This window comes from Pleurodeles waltl, chromosome 3_1 (assembly GCF_031143425.1).
Source record: "Pleurodeles waltl isolate 20211129_DDA chromosome 3_1, aPleWal1.hap1.20221129, whole genome shotgun sequence".
Lineage (NCBI taxonomy): Eukaryota > Metazoa > Chordata > Amphibia > Caudata > Salamandridae > Pleurodeles > Pleurodeles waltl.
Window position 1 is genome coordinate 257,033,497 of NC_090440.1, and position 19,902 is coordinate 257,053,398.

Consider the following 19,902-nt stretch of genomic DNA (forward strand, 5'->3'; position numbering starts at 1 on the left):
TGAATGTCAAGGTTAAAGACAGTATATACAAAGGAGGGACAACAGAAGAAGGCAAACTATCAAATAAGAAGCACGCACATGAGATTGACAAGAAAACCAAATAAAGATAAGCAATGGGTAAACCCAAAGCCCACTATAAGAATTGGTATTGTGCACAATGGGTCTTACAACAACAGCTATAGCTCACTGTACGTGAGACCTAAGAAGAAACCAGCTAGAAGAAGAGTTACCCCACACTGGTTTCAAAGCAGTTCAGATATGTAAAATAACTTCATATTGTGGTATACTTAATTAGAAAGTAAAACATTGTATTCCCAAAGCGGAAGTATTTGTAAACCAAATACTGTTTGGAAAACTGAAAACTAGCATCAAGAGTTATTATGAGTGGGTAAATGTTTAACAGCTATCTAGGGGCCTGATTCCTAACATTTCTGCACACCCAATTACAAATCAGAAGCGCAAAAACACATTTGGGATTTTAAGTTTCACATTATGATTCAAAGAATTAGGAGTGTTCACTTACAATGGTAGAGAAATAAGCCAGAAGGTTTTATTTTACCATATGCACACTAGACCAAGGAATACAACAATTACCCCAGGATTATTAAGCTGTTTAGGGCGAAGGATGAGACTTTCACCCCCTCAGCACGACTTCTACATTTTTAAATTAAAAAGGGACGTTTGGGGGGGTGGGGCCTCCTAGAAAAAAAGGAACACACACACACACATATATGTGTGGAGAGAGGGAGAGAGTGCTAGTTAGAAATGGGGTCTCTAGTTGGCAGTGAGTTTACACGGTGTCCAAGTAGGGATAAGGAAAATACCCACTCAAATAACCCTTGCTCACCCCCTTGGTAGTTTGGCACAAGCACTCAGGCTTATCTCAGAGGCAATGTGTAAAGTATTTGTTCACACACCCAGTAACACAGCGAAAACACCACAAAAGTACTCAAAATCAGTTTAGAAAAATAGCCAATATTTTTCTGAGTAAAACAAGATCAAAACGACAAAAACATCAACATACACAAGTAAAGTTATCACTTTTTAAAGGTTTAAAATAGTCTTAATCCAGAAAAATCAGTGGTTGTATCCTTATAACACACAGTACCTTGAATGTGTCAAAAACAAAGATAATCTGGGCCGCAAAGGAGGTGGTGCATCAGATAAGCAAGTGATGCATCAATTTTCCTGCCCGCCTGGCGATGCATCGATTCTTTTCCCGCCGGACTAGTGATGTGTCAATTCCTGGGTGCGGAGCGAAGTCGATGAAGAAAATGATGCCTGGGGATGATGTATGGAAAATCCAGACGCGTGTCAATGATATATCTGCGCTGAAGCAGTTGATTTTGCAGCCGCAAGACAGGCGCTGTGTCAATTTCCTCAGCCACAGTGCATCGATTTTTTCTCCTGAAACGGCCTTGGTGCGTGGATTTTAACTAAGGTAACCAGCTTCTACTTCTAAGGGCCCAGGGACTGGATTTGGCACCACTTAGCAAGTCAGGACTCTCAGGAGAAAAGCCCACACACTGGCAGCGGACATCTTTGATGTCCATGAGACTTCACAATAGGAGGCAAGCTCAGTTCAAGCACATAGAGATCCTTGGAAAGCAAGATGTAGGAAGCAAAGTACAGTCCTTTCACTCCTGGGGCAGAAGCAGCAGGACAGCACAGCAAAGCAATAGGCAGTGGCAATTCCCCCTACAGCATCCAGCTCCTCTTCCTGGCAGACTGTCCGAAGTCCAGAAGTGTTCTGAAGTTATGGGGTCAGCAGTCCAATACTTATACTCATTGCTGCATTTGAAGCAGGCAAACTTCAAAGGGAAGTCTTTGTAGAGCACATGACCCTGTCTCTCCCTGTCCTTGTCTAGGGGGTTGGAGACTGCTTTGTGTCAGGGCAGGCAGAGCCTAATACAGGTTCAAGTGTCAGCTCCTCCCTCCACTCTAGCCCAGGAAGACTCATCAAAAAAATGCACAACGCACCTCAGCTCCCTTTGTCTAACTGTCTAGAGTGAATTCGCAAACAAACACCCTGTCAGTCTGAATCAGCCATGTATTCAGAAGCCAAGAAGGGACACAGAATGGTTAAGCAAGAAAATGCTCACTTTCTAAAAGTGGCATTTTCAAACTTTTTATCTAAAAACCAACTTTGTCAAAAGATGTATTTTAAACTTGTGAGTTCAGAGACCCCAAACTCAAAATCTTTATCTGCTCCTAATGGAAAACTTCACTTAAGAGATGTTTCAAAGCAATCCCCATGTTACCCTATGGGAGAGATAGACATTTCAATAGTGAAAAAAAAAATTAGCAGTATTTCACTATCAGGACATATAAAACACAGCAGTACATAGCACTGGTCAGCAGTGGTTAAGTGCCAAGAGTCCTATAACCAGATCACGGAAAAAAATAAGAATAAGAAGGAAAAAAGTTTAGGGATAACCCGAAAAAAGGGCTATTTCCAATGTATATATGTCCATGTGTGGTAAAGGAATCTGTGTGGTACAGGCATGGGTTGTAATGTTATCCACCCCCACTCCAAGGTCCCAATAGTCTTTATGTCCCAATGGAGGAGATACTGTGGAATCTATGCCCAATATGTCCTTCTTGTTGCTGGGGGCAGGAATGGTTCAAGGGGGTTGTGGGGAGGACCAAAAGTCCACCGGCTTTTGCTAATGCTATTTAGCATTGTCAGAAAAAATCAAGCATTTAAAATGCAACGGGTCTCGCATTTGACTTAGAGCTATTAGCGTTGTAAAGTCCTAACCGGACTTTTATTGCCACATAAAATGAAAATGAAAGGTAATACAGTTTACATAAGCAGCAGACGGCCACCATGAGTGTGAAGGAGACACACAAAAGGAAACAGAAGTTCGCCCACAGTCAAACGTAATGGCAAAAGTGCAGTTATCCATGTTACAGGGTCAATGTTATGCAAAGCGCTCAACTACTGCCTTGTGAGATCGCGCTGCGTAGCAAATTAAAAGAAAAAGTAGTCCAGAAACCGTGCAGAAAACATGGAACCTCATATGTTTTCAGTAGTTGGCCGGTGCGCTCGAGGAGGGCTAAACACCGGAAAAGAAATGACATATGCATGCCTTTCACAAATGAAATCAAGCAAAATTTAAAAGGCAAGCCCACAAACCAACAGAACTGATGGGTGTGGTTAAAAGCCCTTAGATAGATTAAAGCAGGCTATAGCGCTTGCACGCTCAACCCTAGAAAGGTATAATGAAGTGGCTACCGTTGGTGGTCGAGTGTAATCCTGTATGCATGTGCATATGTAACCACGTGCACACACATGCAAACATGCGTGCGTGCCCAGGCAGAAGGTTGTAGGCGCCATTTTATTTTACTTTTTATTGACAAATGTACATTGGCAAACACTGCTTTGATTGGTCAATTAGCAGCGCAACACGGAGCAGTGGAGATGCAAAATAAAGAGCGCAACACTGAACACATGGAATGGGAAAAGAAGCAGATGAGGAAGAAATCTGGAAAAAACACGCACTCTGATGGAGTGTTTAACCTAAAAGAAAAAAATAAGTTCCCAAAAAGTAAGAAATGGGAGGACAGAAGTCAGCCTGTAAAGAGGATGTGTAAACAGGATATGCTCTAATAGAGAGACAAATGCAAGATGGACATTGAAAACCATTGAATTAGAAGCAAGGAAATGAGGCTGACCACAGGACAAACCAATTGTAAACAATAGGTGGGCTCTAGGCTCCTGTAGGTTCTTGGTAAGCTCACAACAGATCTTTTGCAGCCAGAAAGTGTATGCTGTCTGGTAAACTCGACCTAAAAACAAACATGACATTCTGCATCTGAAGAGTTTCAAGCACAATTCGACGTTTCTTTGTGAATCAACAAAAAGTTGGAAATCTACTGAAATAGAAAGCAGCGCATTTGCAAGAGTACATTTTGGACGTTTTGAAGCCCTGGCTTGTGACTCAGGTCCAAGTTCACAACTGCAGAGATAAAAGCTTCAAGTAACCATGCAGCATTATCAATGAATGGGTCCTAACCACGTGAACACTCAGAATATTTTTTTTTTAATTATTTTGGGATTCATCATTCGAAGACATTGGGTAAGCCTGGTTCACAGCAGAGGGTGAATAACATATGGCAAAACAGGTCCCCTTCATGCTAAGAACCTGTTTAAAAACATAAGCCGTCTTTGCACTCTTCTCTTTAAAAAGTTGAGAAACTAAATGAATGACATCTTTCAACACCGCCTCTCTAGACACGTCATTCAAGCAAGAAAGGAAAAATAAAACAATGGATGGGGTCGTGACAGGCAACCGTGGGAAGTCGTATGTATAGCTTTCCAGGGAGAAGTGAGGTTATCACAGGGCGCCAATGTTCCATGTTAAGGACGGCAGGGCAGATGTATTAGAGTCGCAGCGTTCAGTTGCTATTTATTTATAGTGCTCCTTGACATGTCACCTTGCAGTTCATTCACAGTGCTTGGTTACAGAGAATCTACGCTAGCACGCTAAAACAATCCATCAGGGCAACGAAAATTAAGGATAGCTAGGCTGAAACCCAAAGAAGAAAGATTTATAACAATCGAACTCTATAAAAACGAACCTTATATTTGAAATCTGGATCTTGGATATACAAAAGTAAAAACAGTATGTCCAACATTTTTAAACATAGTTAATTTCTTCGAGACTTTGCATAATTGGCTGGAAGTTGTATTTATCAAAGTAAGTATTTCAAAAGCTGCTTTAAACAGTAGCACGACAAAATGAATACCACGTGGGGCTGACCCGACTAGTGATTAAAACAGATTCTCTTCGTTTCACCCCATTTGTATAATGTGTACCAATTTATAGTTGACTAAGAACCAAACCAATTCTTTTACACAAAGAGTATTTCATTTTTCCCAAAAGTGTTTTAAATTTGGTGCGCTGTTGTTCTACTTAGTTTTTAAATGGTATCTAGATGTCCCTATTAAACCCGCATTTAAAAGTCGCCAACTTGCCTTTCATCTTCTCCTTCCCTCTGCCCCCTTTCCCACACTTATTCACAATTCCGAACGGGCAGGGAGAAATGCAAAGACTACACCCCGAAGAAGAGGAAGAAACTTTATCACATTCACGTGGCTGCACGAGTCTCTTGGTCGGTTACTGGTGAGCATCTGAGGCAACAGTGGCGCTTATTGTGTACAAGGACCTTCAAATTCCATTATACAAAGACAGGCCTGTTCATTAGAAAAAAGGCACCAGTGATATAAACTTCATTTAGAAACAGGGGGGCACGACTCACAAAGCTCTGTTTAAAAAAGCAAGCAGGAAATCTACTTCTGACTCAACCTTCACTCTGACACTATGAGGAGCAGACTGGACATCTACAAAAGTCCAGTTTTCAGCAGTGCTCCTCCAATAAAACTGTACGTAAGATTATTCTCCACTGAGTAAATGTTGTGAATGCGTGCAATTGCACCTTATATGTTTTCCACAAGCCAAACATACTTGCTATGGCAAAACTCCGTTTCTTTGCACCCCCATTTCAAAACACTCGGTTGTGACACTCTTCAAGTCACTTACTACTTCCTGTCTGTAGTTCACTGGAAGTTGAAAAACAGAGAACTGATAAAATGTAATACTATAACATCCTTGTATAACAAGACAATATCTAAATGTAATCAACTCTACCAGGGCTTCTTATGTATGCACAAATCGCTATCCACAGTGTGCATGTATTTGGGCTACACCCTCGTTAGAAACAACCGTAAAGCAGCCAATCCGTTTCTGCTTGTTAACAAATGAAACAACAATGGTTGGTAAACCACGCGAGAAACTATCCTTCATGGGGTGTACATGCAGAGTAGATCACAGGCATCATCACAGAGTTAGTTTCTTAGGGTCATCCTTTGGTACACCACCCTATCTATACCAGTGAAACAACTGAAAAGATGAGTAAACTAAGATTTGACGCATTCTGTGTGTCTTGTTCAACCTACTGGAATTAACTACCAGCTCACAACTTGCATACGGAGATACCGCTCATGCACACAAGTGGAAAACACACATTCGGAATTGCTTTAACTCCTGCTTCATTTCATGTACATCTACTTCAAACTAATGATCGATTACCAGGCGTGGTTTGAGCAGCGCGACAACTCCTGCATTGCTTTAATCCCATTCCCAGACACTACAATTATGAAGGACGCCTTGCAATAGTCTCCCGGTCTGCATCACTCTCTCAGGTCAGGTCACAGTGACAATACCGCCCACACTTATTTGTATTTTAGTACAATTCAAGTGTGGCCTTGATGTTAGATGTTTGCATAAACTATGTCTTTATCGGTGTTAAATGGGGTAGTTTTTAAAGAACCGCATTTCCTAACAACTAGGAAACGACGAACACATACCCTGTAAACTTAACTTGAAGTAGATAAGCTCATGCGCTTAAAGTGAAATGTGTAAAGGGTGACAATGGTATGCTCCGAATTACAGTAAAAAGCTTACATGCTATAGCTAGGCCAAGGTATAAGTAACCGCTTCCCGCATAGTAAAGATTTTTCCTATATATATATATATAACAAACACAGTACGTTCCCATGTTTATGCTTTAAAGCATCTACATTACTTTCTTAAAACCATCAGAAGTAGTACAGACCTTAGACTAACGAGCACAGAAGTAAGGCTAACCACACAACACAGAGGATTGACGAAGTCCGCGGTAAACCACAAAGGATCATCAGCCTTCAGAAGACAGCTGAGCTAAGGAGTCTCAAAATACTTAAATGACTGCCAACAGGAGAATAGAAAAAACATCTCCAAAGACACCCTAATTGTGGCATATTTCAGCAGTGTAAACAACGAAGAAGAAACATCCAACCTGTCAAATTATTTAATGAAGTAAAACAATATGAATGGTTACTTTCGATACATATTCTTGTGGAAAACCTAGTCTGCACGCAACTGTACAGTTTAAAAGCAAAGGCTTGACATTTTTTAGTAAGGTATCAGCTTTTCAGGGCAACTTAGTTGGAGACCTTTAGAACTAGAACCTCAATGGAAATATGGCAGACTGGAAATAACTGAACGGCGTAGAGAATGAATGGAATGTGATGGCGATCCAAGGCCATGGTTGGTCGACTCTACATACTTAGCAACTGCCCACTGAGGACAGCTCTAAGTACCAACTGTTGCGATGACAGACACGTGAAAAAATGGTATTCTAAACAGCTGGACGAAGTCTTCTGTAAGACATGTTCCAACAATCCTACATCACAACGGTTGACACCAATTATACTGACACACACGTTTCCCATTGCTTTCTCCGCTCTACACCGATACTCTTTTTCAGGAAGAGTATCTTTCATCCAAAAACATTACCAATAACAGGCAGGAACAAACTCTGCTTTTCCCCCATAGCACCGGGAGGAAAAAATGGCTGGAAACCAATCTCTCATCGGCAGGTCTAGTGTATGCAGAACAGTATCGGCACACGTGTTTTTTGGTAGATGTGTACTGCCTTGATGTGGGAAGTCGTGCTCGGTAAAGAGAACACAAAGGTGCTGGGGATGTAAGAATGTAGCAATTCAACACTTCTAACGTGTGTTAGCCCTAGATTTATAGAGCCAAGAAGCCTGGGAGGCAGGAGCCGCGCAGTCACAGCGAAGTAGGAGATACTTTCAGCACAGCAGATCCAACATAGGGAGGTTATTGTTGGGTAAACCGGAAGTGTCCATCGTTGCAATGTGGGAATGCAGCAGGGTGTCTATTGACGCGGCAGATTTCCATTGACAATCCAGAGTAACTAAATGATTTCTGCTGCAATACAGGAGACTTTTTGGACACACAACGTGCCACAGGCAAAATGAGTAGTTTACTGCCACACAGTAAATAAACATTAGCTGTGTACTGTTACAACCCTGAAAAACCTGGGTGCACAATGTCGCAGCGTGGCGGATCTGTACTTGTACAGCAAGACAGTCCGTCCCTTTCGTGTTCGCCCTGACATTAGCGATGGACTGCAGAGTTGTCACCAGGAAAGATGGTGGGTGCCCTCACTTTCTGAACGGCCAACTAGTGCACCGTGACAGGCCCACCTATAGCACTCTTGAGCAAGCAGAGGGTAACAGTGGAGAGGAGTGTTCCGGAGATCTGTAATTTCCCGGGGTAAGGGAGCCTGCAAGGCGGTGGATCAACCAAACTGCAGCACCAGTACGGACCCTCTGGCTCGCGGCACATAATCACACCGGTACTACGGTGGCTAATACCCAGGCCTGTGAGGCTTCTCAGGCCCCACCGATCATATTCCGCGTTAAACACCACAAGGCCCTATGGTGGGGGCTCCGCGCACCTTAATGTAGGGGGACTTCTCTTGATACTGCAGCACTTACCCAGAATATCAGGTTCAGGAAGACCAGCACGGTCTTGGAGGAGGTAATCCCGCAGGTGCCCCCCATCGCCGCTGCCCGTCAGTGACCGTCTACGCCGCTCCAGGGAGACGACCAGCTCCAATGAGAGCAAGGGGGTGCGTGTGACATGGCACGTCACGTGATTACATCACACCCCGCTCAGTGCGCACGCGCTGGGGACGCGGGTGGATAGCGTGTAAAGAGACTCTTGTAATACTAGTTTGAGCCACTCTGCCCGGCATCTTGAACTTCACCCCCCGTTGACAGTAACGGTGAACTGCACAATAAGCAAAGTGCACTCTAGTAGGTTCTTTGTGAGGGGCCGCCGCGACTTGGCTACTTTCGTGTATCTGACCGACAGATAGCTCCCAAGTTTGACACTTATTGGTGTGTGGCATTTTCATGTTGGGTTTGTTATATATGGCGTCTCAGTGTTTTATGTGTGACAAAATGAGTGTCACTTTTTTGCAAGAAAAAATAAAAGTTACGTCCCTGTGGAATCCACAATGTTCACAAATAAACTCCAGGGCAGGTCCCAAGAATAAAGATCGGGAAGCAGTGTTGGCTGCCAAATAAGACAAGTCCTTTATTCAAACAATTACCCACGGCAACATCAACTACCCGCCAGGCTTCGAAATAACCAGACAACTGACACTTGCCTGTGCATTCCAGAGCCAGGCCAGTGTCCATGTCATCATGGTTCCAACATAGTTCTGTGAGCTCGTAATTTCTGTACAAATATTTTCCCAATATGTAATCATACTCATATTTCAATATATAAAACAATATATGTTAATTAAAATGTTAACACGAAAATTGTGGTCTACTTAGTGGCTAACGTTGTATTAACACTGTGATGAACTATATTCTCTCTTTAAGAGCGTGTTCTCTGCTAAAATAAATGCTGAAATAATATGAGTATTTCTTGTCCTCTGCTGGGTTTGAAGCACAGCTAGGTCACTGTGCAATGTTATCTATATTAAATGTTCCTAGTGTACTCTGTTCTTATGACTTCATGTCCGTTGCTTAATAGACTTCATTCATTGAACTTGCATATTTGTCTGTAGTTATGTTTTTACTCCATGTGTTTCTCTAGAGGGAAATGGTGCAACGAGAAATGTTTCCATATTTTGTAATCATTGCCAAGCCACAGGAATTCGGAAGGTGTCGAACAAAAGGGTCTACAGATGCAATCGGAGAAGGAAGTGTACAAGATACATTTAGTACAAACCTGAATTACGTACGAAGAGCAGAAGCAAATAAAAATTGTCAGAGCTAACATTTTATATATTTTGATATTTGTTAACTTTCTCATTGGAAATATTTTCCTCACCTTATGTTTGAGCCAATCACAAGAGTTTAGCAAGTTTAATTTAATGTTCAGTCACCATTGGTTTGGGGTCATTCGTGCTCTTGGATCCTGGTTTCCAGAGACTTCTCTTCGCATTCCTGTGATTTGTCACTTTGACATTTCATGCTTTACCAGTTAGTCTACTGACATTCTGATGTTTTATTATTTTCTGAGTTTACTATGTCTGTTCAGTACTGAACTAATTCTCTGATGGTTTAGTAATCTTATAGTCCAAATTCTAAACCATCTCCCCATACCTTGTTCCTGTTCCTAATGCTGATGTTGCTGTCCCCCTGATGAAGTTATGATCTGATTGCTGAGGACCTTAGGATAGGTAAGTATAACTGATCTGTACATTGTTATTTGTATTCTGTTTTTTAGGTATCAACTGCTACTGTTTTAATACTTCTGCCTATTTTTGATAGCGCCATAGCTAGATGTTTTCTGAATTCGCTTTACTAAATCTTTTACATGGAGCCCAAGATGTTAATGATAATTAGTGGTTAGTGAGGTGTTACTCTAATACTCATGAATGGTCATTGACTCTTTCCGTTTGTTGATTTAATGTATTCAATTTCTCTGGCTCAGATTCTATTGTTATGGTTTTGTGTATTCGCTATTGAAGTAATAATTCTTACAGCTTTGATTAAATTTAGAATAATTTGCCGACTCAATCAGCCGTTATTTTTTCTTTACAAGTATCAATTGAACTGGAGAATAATATTCGGACTTTAGCATTGTTAATATAGGAAAATAAACATTTTAGCTTCCTAATAAACTGGTGTGGTTATTGATGGTCGCATTGATCATGGTGGGTATATAGTGATGTGTAGTGTATTGTTTGGTATTTTTTAATATGATGTCTATGACGTTTTCTTTAACCCCTTTGCTGCCAGGCCTTTTCCCCCTCAGGTGCCAGGCCTTTTTTTGGCTATTTTGGGCAGTTCACGTTTAGGCCCTCATAACCTTTTGTCCATATAAGCTACCCATGCCAAATTTGTGTCCTCTTTTTCCGACATCGTAGGGATTCTAGAGGTACCCAGAGTTTGTGGGTTCCCCTGGAGGAGACCAAGAAATTAGCAAAAATGTAGCAAACATTTGTTTAAAAAAAAAATTGGAAAAAAGGGCTGCAGACGAAGGCTTGTGGGTTTTCCCCTGAAAATGGTATCAACAAAGCGTTTGCAGTGCTAAAATCACCATCTTCCCAGCTTTCAGGAACAGGCAGACTTAAATCAGAAAACTCAATTTTTCAACACAATTTTGGCATTTTACTGGGACATACCCCATTTTTACTATTTTGTGTGCTTTTAGCCTCCTTCCAGTTAGTGACAGAAATGGGTGTGAAACCAATGCTGGATCCAGGAAAGCTAAACATTTGTGAAAGGTAGACAAAATTCTAAATTCACTAAGGGGTCATTTTTGTAGATCCTGCAAGGTTTTCATACAGAAAATAATAGCTGAAATAAAAAAACATTGAAATTGAGGTGAAAAAAGCAATTTTTCTCCACGTTTTACTCTGTAGCTTTTTTCTGTGATGTCAGATTTTCAAAAGTAATATACCGTTAAGTCTGCTGGACTCTTCTGGTTGCGGGATATATTGGGCTTGTAGGTTCATCAAGAACTCTAAGTACCCAGAGCCAATAAAAAAGCTGCACCATGCAATGGGGTTTCATTTAATACCTGGTATACAGCAATTCATTTGGTGAAATATAAAGAGTGAAAAACAGGTATCAAGGAAAACTTTGTATTTCCAAAATGGGCACAAGATAAGGTGTTGAGAAGCAGTGGTTATTTGCACATCTCTGAATTCCGGGGTGCCCATACTAGCATGTGAATTACAGGGCATTTCTCAAATAGACATCTTTTTTTCACACTGTCTTGCATTTGGAAGGAGAAAATGTAGAGAAAGACAAGGGGCAATAACACTTGTTCAGCTATTCTGTGTTCCTCCAAGTCTCCCGATAAAAATGGTACCTCACTTGCGTGGATAGGCCTAATGCCGGCGACAGAAAATGCAACATGGATCACATTTTTACATTGAAAACTGACGTGTTTTTTGTAAAGTGCTTAGCTGTGGATTTTGATCTCTAGCTCAGCCAGTACCTAGGGAAACCTACGAAACCTGTGCATTTTTTAAAACTAGACACTTAGGGAAATCCAACATGAGGTGACTTGTGGGGCTACACCAGGTTCTGGTACCCAGAATTCTTTGCAAACCTCAACATTTGGAGAAAAAAAACACTTTTTCCTCACATTTCGGTGACAGAAAGTTCCGGAATCTGCAAGGAGCTGCAAATTTCCTTCCGCTTAGCATTCCCCCAAGTCTCCCGATAAAAAATGGTACCTCACTTGTGTGGGTAGGCCTAGATCCAGTGACAGGAAATGCCCCAAAACACAACAAGGACACATCACATTTTCCCAAAGAAAACAGCTGTTTTTTGCAAGGTGCCTAGCTGTGGATTTTGGCCTCTAGCTCAGCCGGCATCAAGGGAAACCTACCAAACCTGTGCGTTTTTTAAAACTAGACACCTAGAGGAATCCAAGATGGGGTGACTTTCACTAGGCTGTGTTACCCAGAATCCTTTGGAAACCTCAGAATTTGTAAATAAAAAACACTTCTACTTCACATTTTGGTGACAGAAAGTTCTGGAATCTGAGAGGAGCCACACATTTCCTGCCACCCAGTGTTCCCCCAAGTCTCCTGATAAAAATGGTACCTCACTTGTGTGAGTAGACCTAGTGCTCGCAACAGGAAATGCCCCAAAACACAACATGAACACATCACATTTTCCCAAAGAAAACAGACCTGTTTTTAGCAAAGTGCCTAGCTGTGGATTTTGGTCTCTAGCTCAGCTGGCACCTAGGGAAACCTACCAAACCTGTATATTTGTGAAAACTAGACACTGTGGGAAATCCTACATCGGGTGACTTGTTATGCGCTCACCATGTTCTGTTACCCAGAATCCTTTGCAAACCTCAACATTTGGAAAAAAACACTTTTTCCTCACATTTCGGTGATAGAAAGTTCTGGAATCTGAGAGGTGCCACACATTTCCTTCCACCCAGCATTCGCCCAAGTCTCATGATAAAAATGGTACCTCACTTGTGTGGGTAGGCCTAGTGCCTGCAACAGGAAATGCCCCAAAACACAACATGGACACATCACATTTTCCCAAAGAAAACAGACCTGTATTTTGCAAAGTGCCTAGCTGTGGATTTTGGCCTCTAGCTCAGCCGGCACCTAAGGAAACCTTCCAAACCTCTGCATTTTTAAAACTAGACACCTAGGGGAATCCAAAATGGGGTGACTTGTGGGGCTCTTACTAGGTTCTGTTACCCAGAATCCTTTGCAAACCTCAAAAGTTGGCAAAAAACACTTTTTTCCTCACATTTTGGTGATATGAAGTTCTGGAATCTGAGAGGAGCCACACATTTCCTTCCACCCAGCATTCCCCTAAGTCTCTAGATAAAAATGGTACCTTACTTGTGTGGGTAGGCCTAGTGCCCGCAAAGGGAAATGCCCCAAAACACTATGTGGACACATCAAAATTATCAAATACAAAACTACCTGTGTTTGCAGGGGGGGCACCTGCGTTTTTGGTCTTGGTCTCAGCAGCCATATAGGGAAACCTACCAAACCCAAACATTTCTGAAAACTAGACACCCGAGGGAGTCCAGGGAGGTGTGACATGCATGCATCCCCCAGTGTTTTCTTACCCAGAATCCTCAGCAAATCTCAAATGTAGCTAAAACATTTTCCCACATTTCTGTGTGGGATCACCGCACCAGGACAAATTTCCTACCACCCAACGTTCCCCTCAGTCTTCCGGTAAAAATGATATCTCACTTGTGAAGGTGGGCTAAGTGCCTGTGACAGGGAAGAGCCAAAAACATGTCAAAATTGAAGGGGAACCAAAGCGGATCCAAAAGGGTAGTTTGAAAAAAACATTTTTAGGCTGACAAGTGGGACAGAATTTTTATCCATATAGATGCGACAATGCTGGGTGGTAGGAACTTTGTGGATTCCTGCACATTCCGGAAGGTTCTGTCACAAAAAAGTGGGAAAAATGTGTGATGTCCAGCAAGGTTGGAGGTTTGCAGGGCATTGTGGGTAAGAAAATAGTGCGGGTGTATGTGAAGCACACCACCCTGGACTCACCCAGATGTTTAGTTTTCAGATGTGTCTAGGTCTTGTGGATTTTTCTACATGGCAGCATCCCAAAGTCCAAAAAGTGCACCCCTCACCATTCCAAGTGGGACGATTTTGAGAGTTAGACATGGCCCATATGTAAAACCAAAACCCAAGATAATCAAATGTTCTCTTGCTTGCCGTGGAATAAGATGTTTTAGTGTGCAGGGGGAGAGCTGAAAGACTGTTACCCCCTTCAGTTGGAGTGGGGGCATAACCATGCCCATACTGGTTGGTAGCTACCACCCCACTGTTTTTAATTATTTAGTTAATTCCCTGGCATCTAGTAGGCTTTCTGCCCCCCTGGGAAGTGGATCGGGGTAATTGCCCCATCTGCCCACCTGTGGGCAGAACAACTTTGGCCCCATTTATTTGGGGTGGGGTATGGCCATACCCCCACCCTCTTTTATTGAAAAAAAAAATCTTCCCTGGTCTTTGGTGGGCTTTCTTCCCCCCTTTGGGGGCAGACGGGCCTTCCAAAAATAGGCCGATAGTAATGTGCCCCCATGGGGAGCGATCCTTGCCCAAGGGGCTGCCCCCAAACAAAACACAAACATACACACACCCTAATCCCTTGTGCCTAAGTGGTTTCTGCCCCCAAGCGGGGCAGAAGTGGCCTAAAATAAATTTGCCCTCCAGGGAAACGACCCTTGCCTAAGGGGTCGCTCCCCTTGAGTGAAATTGACAAAAAAAAAAAAATTCCTGATGTCTAGTGGTTTCTACCCCCCTTGAGGCCAGATTGGCCTAATAAAAATAGGCCACTCAGCCCCCAAGGGGGGGGCGGAAATGGCCTAAAAAGATTTTCTCCCCAGGGGAATGCCCCTTGCCTAAGGGCTCACTCCCCAAGTCTAAAAAAAGAAAACGTAAAAAAAATGATCCCTGGTGCCTAGAGGTTTCTGCCCCACCTTGGGTCAGATCGGCTTGATTACAATAGGGCGATCTGCCCCCAAGGGGGGCAGAAATGGCCCAAAAAAAATTTGCCCTCCCAGGGGAGCGACCCTTGCCTAGGGGGTCGCTCCCCTTGCGTGAAATTGACCCTAAAACAATCCCTGGTTTCTAGTGTTTTCTGTCCCCCTTGGGGGCAGATTGGCCCAACAGAAATAGACCGATCGGGACCCAAGGGGAGCAGAAATAGCCTAAAAATAATTTGCCCCCTCCCCCCCCAGGAGAGCGACTGTTGCCTAAGGGGTCGCTTCCCTCCTGTAAAAAAAAAAGAAAAGTCAGCAATCCCTGATTTCTGCCCCCGGGTGGGGGCAGAAAAGGCCTTAAAAAAAAATTGCCCCCCTAGGGAGTGAACATTGCCCAAGGGGGCCGCTCCTCTTATTCATAAATAAATTAAAAAACAAACTCCATGGTGTCTAGTGGGCATTTCTGCAGCCCGATCGCATCACGATCGGGTTGCAGAAATGCTTGCAGAGACATGAAAGGAAAGAAAGGCCTTTCCTTTCCTTTCCTTTCATGCCTCTGCCTTCCCCCACATCCTGGTCGGAAGAGAAATGCTTAGCAATATTTTGTGGGACAACTTTATTGCTAATAACATCAGTGGCTAACTTGGATTCTTCATACTGTTAGAGTAAGTATGTAGATATCCACTTATAAATCAGATATCAGAACCACACTGTCTCTGTTCCCTTTCCATCCAAGAAAACAGAAGACTTGCTGGTTCTAATGACTTTAACAGGTAAGGAAATGTTTGACACTCCTTTACAGACTCTAAAAGGTGTTTTAATCAACACCCAATCATTTACATTAACTTGAGCATCCTTGACCCTTTTCGTCAAATCCTAAGTGTTTTTCTATGTCATTTGTATAGATAACACCCCTTTTCTTATCCGTTTTATAGAATCCACATTCTTCTCTTCAATCACATCATGTTTATTTAGAGAATACTTTGACAGCCATTCTGAGACTAACTTGATACTGGCTTCCCTCTTGAAAGCCTTAAACTGTGTCACAACAGTTGTGGAATGTGGTGTAGTAAGATATGCTCATTTTTTGTCTTGTAGAAAAATAGACACATCAATGTTAGCTGCAATAGCAGCCTGAATCCCTTCTTTTTAAATTCAGTTCACAATTTCAACCAAACCTTTGGAAGAAGGGCTATATAAACCAACTTATGAATGCTCAATAATTAATTTGCTCATACAGTCAGTCATTTGCTTAGAACCAAAATGTAAACCATTATTAGTAACAATGTTTGTTAGAGATATCTCTATCTTAAAATGCTGTCTAGAAAATAAATTACTGTTGTTGAGTTAGTAGTTTCCACAAAAGAATAACAGGTCAATTTAGAAAAATAGTGTATGGTAACTGTAAGGTATTTTTTTGTCTCTAAGTAAATAGTTAAATGGTTCTGAGAAGTCCAAGGCCACATTTTCCCAGGCCACATCTGGAAGTGGAACTGGAAATAAAGGTTTTATAGCAGTCCTCCAATGCTTGTCAGAAATCACACATTGTTAGCATTTGTCAATGAACACTGAGACTTGTTTGTCTAGACCTGGCCACCAAAACGTTTGTCCTAATTTTTTTACAAGTGGTAGAAATGCCCAAGTGGCCTTCATAGGCAATTCTGATATTTATTTGTCTCAATTCAGTGGGCTGAACAAACAAACCATTCCTTAAACACATATTGTTTCACAAGAAAGTTCCATGGCTACTTGACTAAAACACCTATGATCTCTGTCACGATTTTTCTCTGAAGGCCAACCAGCTTTGATGAACTGCAGTACTTTCAACAAATGTTTGTCATTATCCATAGCTAAATTCCATTTATTCGCAGTTCTGCTCCTATTGCAAGCTGACAAAGCATCCACCACCACTTCCACACATTCTGTGTCATAATCAGCAATAGTATTTGTAAAGCGTGGCACTGTCACCCCTAGGGGTATCTGGGTGCTGTGGGTGCGACATATCCGACAAAGAGTCAGGTCTTGAGTTTCTTCCTGAAATTTGCCAGGTAGGGTGCTGTACGAAGATGGAGGGATAGGTTGTTCCAGGACTTGGTGGCGATGTAGGAGAAGGAGCGACCCCTGCTGCGGCTGCGATGGATGCAGGGGGTGTGTGCACAGCTAGTGAGGCAGAGCGCAGGTGTCTTGAGAGGAGGTGAAAGTTCAGTCCATGGTTGATGTAGGCCGGTCCTTGATCATGCAGAGAACTGTAGGTGTGCTTGAGGATATTGAACTGGCATCTCTTCTGGATGGGTAGCCAGAGTGACGGTCTATCTGGTGCTGACTGGCATCCATCTGAAGATTCAGTGGAGCTTGCAAAGGGTGTGGAAGCAGGAGGAGGCAAATGCATTGATTTGTCGTTTCATGATCAGTTCACTGTCGAGGATGATGCCTAGGTTGCGTGCATGGTCTGTGGGTGTGGATGTTTGTCAGATTTCTGCTGGCCACCAGCTGTGGTCCTATATGGAGGTGTTCTTCCTGAAGATCAGTGCTTCTGTCTTGGTGGAGTTAAGTTTAAGACAGTTGTCTCTCATCGAGTTGGCTACGTTGAACATGGCATTAAAAAAGTTGATTCTAGTGGTGGAGGGGTCTTCAGTGAGCAAGAGTATGAGTTGAGTGTCATCTATGTAGAAAATTATGCTGAGGCTGTGGGATCTAATGATGTGTGCGAGGATGGTCATGCAGGTGTTAAACAAGGTGGTGCTGAGGGATGATTCTTGGGGTGCGCTGCATCAGATGTCCTTGGGTTCAGAGGTGAAGGGAGGCAGCCGAATGCTCTGTGTGCATCCTGTGAGGAAGCAGGCAATCTGCTTGAGGGTGTTTTGCATAATGCTGATGTTGTAGAATCTGTTGATCAAGGTGTGGTGGGAAACAGTGTCGAAAGTAGAAGGAATGGGGGCATGGCAAACTGCAGAGATGGTGGCAGCATAATCGAAACGCCATTGGGCTCAGTGGTAAAACAGCGATCCTGAAGTGGTATTAAAACACTCAGTGGCACTAAAGCACATCTCAGGAGACTTAGATGTCGGCGGAGGATTAATGGGAGCCAGACGAGGAGTGCCACAACTTACTGTCAGAGCGGGGCGGTGTGAGATGTAGGATACCACCGAGGCGTTCCGCTGAGGTCCCCTGAGGATTGCGCAAAACGAGATGTCACAAGAGGAGATCAAGCTGGACAAGTCCCCCACACCGGACCACTGACTAATGAGGTACTGCGCAGCAGGCCCAGGTGACTGGGGCAATGCAGTTTTAATGTGCGACGGAGAGATGGGGACTGCCGGCTCATTAGCCTCAAACTGCCTACAGGCCCACACGGGGAGAAATTGAATGGAGACTTGGCCTAAAGTTGTGGTGCCATCTGCCTGGGAGAGAGAAATACAGGGCACGATCTAGTGGCCGACCCCACAAATATGACAGTGGCCTGCAGCCATACGTGGAGGGAGTGGGCCAGGCAGCCATTTCGCAGCCACAGACGGGCCTCTTGAGGGGTATCTGATGCTTTGAGCGGACTGTGATCCCTTGGACGGCGAGACAACCCCGTTTGGAGAACTGGGTAAGGTGGCCTGAGTCTAGACAGCAGGAGCGGACTGACTAAGCCAAGCGAGCTGGGAGTAATGCAATGGGACTGCAGTACCAGTAACGCAAGCAAGACTGACACTCACATTCCTACCCCCAGGCTCTGCTCAGAGGCTAAACAGCCAGAGTGCTGACAGTCAGTACAATGGAATTACAGCAGACGCCCTGAAGATCTGGGTGACCTATCAGTCTGAGGCAACAGCATCACAGTACACTGTGTCATTGCAGGTTTGGACTCCAGACATCAAGAGAGCAACACGAGTGTGACTGGTGGTGACCAACTAAGTGTATGAGTATGCCGTCCTGTAAAGTGCAAGGGAACTTGCGTCACTTATGAACAGCACTAGTGAGAGAGGCACAAATTAACTCATGGCCTAAATAGCAACGAGGGCAAAGGGGTAACCGTCCCTTGGAAGGGCATATGGGGCTAAAGGAGAGACTTGTGAGCATAACCCCATAAAAATCCAAATTGTAGGTCACACTGAACCATAACGTGAAGATTACAGCACGAGGTGAAGGGCACCACCCTGCTCACATCAGCCTCCATCTCGGCCCACTCAACTCCATAATGGGCCACACTAAATCCAAGACACCTGGACCCAAAATGGACGCACAGGAGATGTCCCCGTCATTGGAGTGCTCATTGCAAATGGCCCCAGAAGATTTTGTCCAGTCTACACTTGTGAACTCACCAATGGTCAAGTTGGATGTCCCAGGAAATATGGGACTTCCGCCAATCTATCGAACAATGTCTAGGGGCCCTCACCATGTATCTAATTATTCCTAAGGACGACCACAACAAAGTAAGTGCTAGGGCCAAGTCAAATGGAAATACCCTTGCCTCCATGACTACATGGCAGAAAGAACAAACGGCCGCAGTGGCCCTGCTCCAGCAACAAGTGGGCCTACTTCAGAAGAAAGCCGATGACGCAGAAGGGAGAGCGTGTCACAACAACATTCAAATTATTGGGCTACCGGAGGGAAAGGAAGGCCATTACCCAATACAGTATGTCGAGGAGTGGTGCAAACGCAGGTGGCCCCTGAAGGCATATCGGTGCAGTTTGTGGTAGAGAGGGTTCATCGAGTGACGACCAAAAGACCGACCCCGGGAGCTCCCCCAAGACCGATTGGTCACCTTAGTGCCAGAGAAGCCCATAAACTCCACAAAAGGTGGAGGGGCAGCTCTTCCACACTTCTTATTCTGCCTTCTCTAGAAGGGCGGCAATCTGAATTAACGCTGGAGCGCTATTCCTAGTCTCAGAATCAAAAAATTGATGCACAGGGATGCTATGTTCTATTGTGAGGGACACTTGACAGTGCCTCAGTGGTATTTGGAAGTTTTTATCCCCTAATGTACACCAGGAAGCTTTCGTTTCGTACCTAAACACAATATTAGTGGAATGGGTGCAATATCCCTGGATCATAAGAGGGGATTTTAATGCACTACTTGATACTTGTCTAGACAGAT

The 19,902-nt window shown here is 43.5% G+C and overlaps 1 protein-coding gene across 1 annotated transcript in view; it reads right to left on the reverse strand.

The window, feature by feature from the left end:
• Nucleotides 1-8,505, reverse strand: part of TSPAN3 (tetraspanin 3) — a 111,450-nt gene extending 102,945 nt beyond the window's left edge. Inside the window, exon 1 of the mRNA XM_069222344.1 lies at nt 8,354-8,505. Coding sequence (XP_069078445.1) covers nt 8,354-8,419 — 66 coding nt within the window. The 5' untranslated portion in view covers nt 8,420-8,505. The remainder of the gene's footprint in view (nt 1-8,353) is intronic.
• Nucleotides 8,506-19,902: the final 11,397 nt, after the last annotated feature.